The following is an 8,217-nucleotide window of genomic DNA, read 5'->3' as shown; positions in this document are numbered from 1 at the left end:
TAACAAGCTAACCCAGTTTTTCCAACCCAACATCCTCATCCTCACCAGCCTACAAATCCTTCAAATTCTGATCATGACAAACGTTTAAGTGTCTTAGAAAAGGGTTTAGAAGCTATGATCAAAGCTTCTACACAAACTACCAACATGTTGACCTAGTCATCCACCACTCTAAATTCCTTTATGCAAACAACCGGCCAAGTGCTCAACTCGAACACTCAAGCCATAGTCCGGTTAGAAACCCAACTTGGGTAACTAGCCACTACCGCGAGTGAGAGAAAAAAAGGAAAATTCCTAAGTCAACCTGTTGCAAACCCTAAAGACAATGGATCCAGTTCATCCCATCCAGCTCCTAGATGCAATCGAACAAATTCTCTCTTATGCAAAGTTCTTGAAGGACTTATGCACTAAGAAAAGAACCACCAATGTCCCCAAGAAAGTCTTCTTAGCTGCCAACCTCAGTGAAATTTTTTCGAAACCAATGCCGTTAAAATATAAGGACCCTGGTTGTCTCACAATTCCATGCATCATAGGTAACACTCACATTGATAAAGCACTTCTAGACTTGGGAGCCAGCGTCAACCTCCTTCCTTATTCAGTCTATCAACAGCTAGGTGTAGGAGAACTTAAACCGACAAGATGCACTCTACAGTTAGCTGATAGATCTGTAAAAATTCCCAAAGGAGAGGTAGAGGATGTTCTGATCAAAGTTGGAGAGTTCATTTTCCCTGTTGATTTTATTGTCTTGGAAACGCAGCCCATTTCCAATCTCAAAAGTCAAATCCCCGTCATTCTAGGAAGACCGTTCTTAGCAACATCAAATGCTTTGATAGATTGTAGAACCGGTCAGATGAAACTATCTTTTGGGAATATGACTATTGACCTCAATATCTTCAACCTAGGAAGGCAGCCTAGTGATCCATTTGATAAACCCATGGAAGTGAATTTTATTCAAGGAATATCCAGTGAACAACAAGAGGGAGAGTGTGAGTCTGATTCAAATGCATCTGATTTAATGATTGAGGAGCTTTCTGATGACGAACTAGAGATAGAACCGCTGGTCAATCATGTTTTTGCTGTTGGCTGGCAACGAGAACCTTTAGAGATAGAACCCCGAGTCCAGCTTCGCCCATCTGTGGAGGAACCCCCTAAGTTAGAGCTCAAACCTCTACCCGAAAATCTAGAGTATGCCTACTTAGGGGAGAACGAGTCTTTACCAGTTATCATTTCTTCTGATTTGACTACCGGTCAAAAGGAAGCTCTCTTAGATGTTTTAAGAGAGAATAGGAAAGCCATTGGATGGACCATGGCTGATATCAAAGGGATTAGTCCAACCATTGTTCAACACCGAATCCATTTGATAGATGACGCCAAACCTACTAGAGATCCTCGACGTAGGTTAAACCTAGTGATGAAAGAAGCCGTTAGGAAAGACATTCTGAAATGTCTCGATCATGAGATCATTTATCCCATTTCTGATAGTTCATGGGTGAGTCTGGTCCAAGTTGTTCCAAAGAAATCTGGGATCACCGTGATCCAAAATGAGGCTAATGAGCTGATTCCCACTCGAATCCAAACCGGATGGCGAGTCTGTATTGACTACAGAAAACTTAACTTAGCCACTCGGAAAGATCACTTCCCTCTTCCTTTCATTGACCAAATGTTAGAGCGTTTAGCAGGACACGAGTTCTATTGTTTCCTGGATGGATATTCAGGTTACAATCAAATCCCTATCGCTCTAGAAGATCAGGAGAAAACCACCTTCACTTGCCCGTATGGAACATTAGCATTCCGACGCATGCCTTTTGGCCTGTGTAACGCACCGGCCACATTCCAACGTTGCATGATCAGTATTTTTTCCGACATGGTAGAGCGATTTCTCGAAATTTTTATGGACGACTTTTCCATCTTTGGTGACACATTTTCCTAATGTTTGCATCATCTTAAACTGGTCCTAGAATGGTGTAGGGAGAAAAATCTGACTCTCAATTGGGAGAAATGTCATTTCATGGTCAAACAAGGCATTGTCTTAGGACATATAGTTTCTAATAGGGGAATTAAAGTGGACAAAGCTAAGGTATATCTCATTTCCAATCTCACTCCTCCCAAAACAGCCAAAGATGTCAGATCATTTCTTGGTCATGATGGTTTTTACCGACGTTTCATTAAGGATTTCAGTAAAATTGCTAGACCCTTGACCAATCTCGTAGCTAAGGATACATCATTTGTCTTCTCTCCCGACTGCCTCAAAGATTTTGAATATCTGAAAAAGGAGCTAACCACAGCTCCTATCATTCATGCACCGGACTGGACCTTACCATTCGAACTGATGTGTGATGCATCCGATTCTGCGATTAGTATTGTTTTAGGACAACAGTTTGATGAAAAACCGCATATGATCTACTACGCCAGTAGGACTCTGAATGATGCCCAGCATTTACAAGTTCACCGAAAACTCTCACACACCAAACACTATGCAATCACACTTTACACACTAAGTGTAGGAACATAGCCCGTGTCCTCCTCCTCAAGTGCTCGGATGCAACCTCTCCCTAGGTTCGTCAACCGATGCCACTCCTATTGGATTCAACCCCGTCTCTCGCCTCATACTTCTCTCGGTGTACAAGTGTATTACAAGTGATACTCATAATAAAAGATAAATACAATGATTTGTTCTCAATAACAAATAAGAACGCAAATGAAGCTCACACTCACTAAATCACACCTCACAACCCACACTTTATGATATGAAGATATTAAGCTCAATATGTGTGTGTGATAACAGTGAATGAAAAATAATACAACTTAATAAATATAGCTAATGAAATGAAAATGGAATAGTAAGCTATATAAGAGTTTAGAAAACTTCTCAAACAAGAAGAACAGTAGATGATGATCCCAATAGGATTTGAAAGCCACTTCTTGTTGTAGAAAAACTTTTTTTGAAACAGACTGATGAAATCAGCTTAAACAGCTCTTTTAAACAATCTTAATATATTGTTAAACACAAAACTTGGATTCATAAAAGAGAGCAGCAATGGGGTATTTATACCCTCTCAAATATCAGCCAAAAACCAACTTGAAAAGACTAAAAAGCCCCCAGAGAGCCGTTGTGAAAATAACCGTTAAAAACCAATGATTAAATCGGCGGTCGACCGTGGAATTCGCGCGGTCGACTGCGAAGCATAAAAATCCTGAGAATAGGGTTTTAAGGCTGGCGGTCGACCGCGGCGGTCGACCGCGAAACTCTCTGGAAGGATCACGGTCGACCGCGGGCATAAAAAGACCAGACTTAAAAAGAAGTTCATGGCGGTCGACCGTGGCGGTCGACCGCAATCTGATACAGACCGAGAAACCTGTTTTTGGCTAATTTTGAAAAATCTTTAAAAATAGCATATCAATTTCAAAAATAATTAAACTTTGAGAAAAGTTTCTAAATGATAAAATAAACATGTTAGAAAAGGAATTTTTGGAAAAATAATTTTTGTTTGCAAAAAACACACTGTTTTTAAAAAGTGTTCGTAAAACCTATATTTTACGAATATAAAAAATTTGATATGACTCATAAATACGTAAATATATCTCATGCATGTATTATGTATATATATAATAGAGTATGAAAGAGTTGTAAACATGAGATAAAAGATATTATAACGATGTTTGATGAAAAATCATTTATTTGGTAGAAAACGTCAAAAATCGTGTTAAGTGTACATATATTGAGCTTAAATTTAAATATACAATATATGTAAGTAAGCTAAACTTATACCTAGGTAATTCCACGCATATGAACTTGAATCTTTAACGCTTGATTGTTGTGTGTTGAAATACCTGTAAAGAGAAACATAAACACAAAACTAGAGAATATATTAGCGATAAATTGTTTGACAAATCATCATCAAAACTATAGGGTCAACAATCTCTCCCTTTTTGATGATGGCAAACAATTTATACATGAATATGAAATATATACTGATAAACAACTTATAAACCAATCATGTATACAACATGAATAAACCATACATGAATAAACCAAAACCACATACTAGATTTTCTCCCCCTTTGACAACATCAAAAAGGGAAAAAATAAAAATAGGAGCAATGCTCCCCCTGTATATAAGCACAGATAATAAACAAATTTTAGCTAAAGCTCCCCCTGTCAATTTGCATAGATGATATATGAAGATCATATTCATACATAGGAGCTAAGCAACCATATCCATCTAAATACAACCATAAACAATATATGGACCAAATGAATCACAAAACATCACTTAAACACCAATTACTACATAGTTTCCACAAACATAATTTGTTCCACAAAACTACAAACCATACACAAATTGTTTCACAAAAACACATTGTTTTCCACACAAACATAGAGTTATTACAACTCAAAATAAAACATAGAATAAAAGCGTAAGTGTCTAATATTGTTTCACAAAGACATAAACATCATCATAAGCACAAAAACCAATAAACTCCAATAAGCAGCATGTTGAATATCATATCTCCATGATAGTGTTTTGATGATAACAATTTATACAGTGTGTGCACTAACTTTTATATGCAGATTTCAATATCAGAATATGTACAAGTGCAAGTTGATTTCAAGGCATTTTGAAGTAAAGAAAATGAAGAACAAAAGAGATAATATAGTTTATATTTTCTTTACTTAGAATAATTGTACAAGCCTTGATCACACACACGCACACACACAATTTTAGAACACACTAACACAGGCTTAGTGTGTTGGTTAACTATAGAAATCCCCTATGTTAACCATTAGAATTATAGTTAAAACTTGATTATAAAAACTCTTTATAGCAGAATTTTTACTCTTAGTAGTCGACTAATTAGAATAGTAGTCGACTACTCATGTATAAAACTCAAATACATGTTTTTGTCAATTTACAGTATAGTCGACTACAATAGATTATAGTCGACTACTCAGGTGTTTGACAGAAACATAAGTTTCTATTATTTTACAGTGTAGTCGACTAATGTCAACAGTAGTCGACTACTGAACTCAAATTTCATTTTATCAGTTTCTGTCAAAATACAGTGTAGTCGACTAATGGGCTATGTAGTCGACTACTGAGAAAATTTTTCGAAAACACAGAGTCTGTTTGAACTCAGTGTAGTCGACTAATGTCAACAGTAGTAGACTACAGATACAGTTTTTCCAGTTTTCAAAGTTTGAATATCTGACAGTTTATAGCCGTTTTTAAACGTTTTTAAAGTTCAAAAAAATTTTCTTTTCAAGGGCTATAAATAGGTTATTTGTTCAGAAAAATTACAGAGACTTACATACCCATAAGCTTTGATTCTAACAACTTGACCAAATTCATCTAATTTGTTTCTAAAAATCCATTTTGTTCCAATAATGGATTTATTTTGAGGTCTAGATATAAGATCCCAAACATTATTTCTAGTAAATTGATTAAGTTCATCTTGCATAGCAATTATCCATGAATCATCAAGAAGTGCTTCTTTTATATTTTTAGGTTCAATAGTTGAAATAAAAGCATTATGAGCAATCAAATTAAAATGAGATCTAGTAGTTACTTTATCAGAAATATTTCTAATAATTAAATCATGTGGATGATTTTTAACATCTACAAAATCTTTAGGTAAGTCATTTTGTAGATTATCATCTTTTGTAATATCTATCATAGGAGTATCATGTATAGTATCAATTACATCATCATCATTATTTAATATAATAGGTGTTTTTGAAAAATTTTCATCAAAAGAAACATGTAAAGATTCTTCAATAACTAATGTTCTTTTGTTATATATTCTATATGCTTTACTATGATTAGAATATCCAACAAAAATTCCTTCATCGGATTTAGAATCAAATTTATCTAAGTTATCCTTTGTGTTTAAGATAAAACATTTACAACCAAAAACTTTAAAGTAAGATACTTTAGGAATTTTGTTATAAAATAATTCATAAGAAGTTTTCTTTAAAATAGGTCTTAATAAAACTCTATGTAATACATAACAAGCTGTTGATATAGCTTCTGCCCAAAAATATTTAGGTAAATTACTATCACACAACATGGTTCTAGCACATTCTTGTAAAGTTCTATTTTTTCTTTCTACAACTCCATTTTGTGGAGCAGCACGAGGAAAAGAAAAAGTATGTGATATACCATGTTTATCACAAAAATTTGTAAATAATTCATTTTCAAATTTACCTCTATGATCACTACGTATAGAGATAATAGAAGTAGATTTTTGATTTTGAATTCTTTTGCAAAATATAGAAAACTCATTAAAAGCATCATTTTTATGTTTAAGAAAAATTACCCATGTGAATCTAGAATAATCATCAACAAGAACAAATGCATATCTACTTCCATTTAAAGATGCTACTCTAGATGGACCAAAAAGATCTATATGAATTAATTCTAATGGTCTATTTGTAGATATTACATTTTTAGATTTGAAAGAAGATTTGTGCATTTTTCCTTGTTGACATGCATCACAAAAATTATTTTTAAAAGACATCTTAGGTAAACCATTTACTGAATCATTTTTAGAAATCTTAGACATATGTTTAAAGTTAACATGTCCAAAACGTTTATGCCATAAAATAGAATCATTAGATGATGCAATAAGACAATGTTCATTTGAAATATTTTTCATAGATAAAACATATATGTTATTCTTTCTATGGCCTTTAAAAATAATAGTTATTAAATCAATATCATAAATTAAGCATGATTCTTTTTCAAAAACAATTTTATAACCTTTATCACAAAGTTGACTAATACTTAGTAAATTATGTTTAAGACCATTAACTAATAAAACATTATCAATGATAGGTTTGTTTGGATTACCTACGGAACCAATACCGATGACTTTTCCTTTGTTGTTATCTCCAAAAGTAACGGTACCTCCATCCTTGTTTTGAAAAGATGACAACAATTGAATATTTCCAGTCATATGTTTAGAGCAACCACTATCTAAAATCCACCTATCTTTCTTGGGTACCTGAAAAAATAAACATTTACATTTTGGTACCCATACTATGTTGGGTCCTTTAAATTAGCCTTTAGGAAACCAAACCCATGAAGAGTTTGATTTACTTAAATAATTAGATGATAAACAAATATTTTTAATAAAATCAGAAATATAAAAATTCTTATTAAAAGAAGATAATTCTTTTGGAACCCAAATAGAAAAGAATTTTGATTTCTTTTTATACAAATTTTCATATTTATAATCATGCAAATCACAAGAAGGTTTTACAAAAATTGTATTCTTTGATTTGTTTTTATTAATTTGAAAACCTAATCCTTTTGTCTTTTGTGATTCTCTTTGAAAAGAAAGAATATTATTAAGATTTTCTTTTCCTTTATTAAATTTGCTTACATTTAAACATCTTTATTGTCACTTACTTCATCTTGTGCCATAAAACACATGTGAGCACTTTTTTTTCTTCAATTTCTTCATCTGAAGATGACTCATCACTATCATCCCAAGTGACTGCTATTGCTTTACTTTTCTTGTTATTTTGAATGTTGTTGAAGTTGTTGAAATAACTTGATTTTTGCTTATTCTTCAACATTGGACAATCTTTCTTCATATGCCCTGGTTTATTACACTTAAAACAAAGAGGGTTATTTGAAATTGAACTCTTAGATTTAAAATTACCTCGTTTTATAAATTTCCGAAATTTTCGTGCAAACATGCCCATTTCTTCATCATCATCATCTGAATCTTCTTTATCGGAAGTAGTATTGAATGCAAGAACTTTCTTGTTCTTTGATTCTTCATCATTCTTTCTATCTTCAATTTGAACTTCATATGCCATAAGATTACCAATAAGATTTTCAACCGTAAGAGTTGATAAATCATTGGCTTCTTCAATAGTGGTAACTTTCTTTTTCCATTATGGAGTAAGTGATCGAAGTATCTTTCTTACCATCTCCACTTGTGTATATGTTTTTCCAAGACCAATGAGAGAATTTGTGATGTCGGTGAATCTTGTGAACATTTCTCCTATAGTCTCATTTTCCTTCATCTTGAATAATTCAAATCTGTGCACAAGAACAGAAATTTTAGATTCTTTAACTTTATTTGTACCTTCATGAGTTACCTCAAGTGTATGCCAAATATCGTATGCAGATGTGGCCGTTGACACCCTATTGAACTCATTCTTGTCAAGTGCACAAAATAAGGCATTCATTGCTTTAGTATCCAAGT

General features: G+C 33.4%; 1 protein-coding gene across 1 annotated transcript in view; it reads left to right on the top strand.

Moving 5' to 3' along the window:
* The window catches only part of LOC109831096, a 29,412-nt gene continuing 21,517 nt past the window's right edge, over window positions 323–8,217 (top strand). Inside the window, exon 1 of the mRNA XM_020398437.1 lies at window positions 323–1,244. Within this exon, the coding sequence (XP_020254026.1) occupies window positions 323–1,244 (922 nt within the window). The remainder of the gene's footprint in view (window positions 1,245–8,217) is intronic.

Source organism: Asparagus officinalis, chromosome 2 (assembly GCF_001876935.1).
Source record: "Asparagus officinalis chromosome 2, Aspof.V1, whole genome shotgun sequence".
In the NCBI taxonomy this organism is placed as follows: domain Eukaryota; kingdom Viridiplantae; phylum Streptophyta; class Magnoliopsida; order Asparagales; family Asparagaceae; genus Asparagus; species Asparagus officinalis.
Note: the sequence above shows the minus strand (reverse complement) of the source record. Positions and strands in the feature narration are given on the sequence as shown.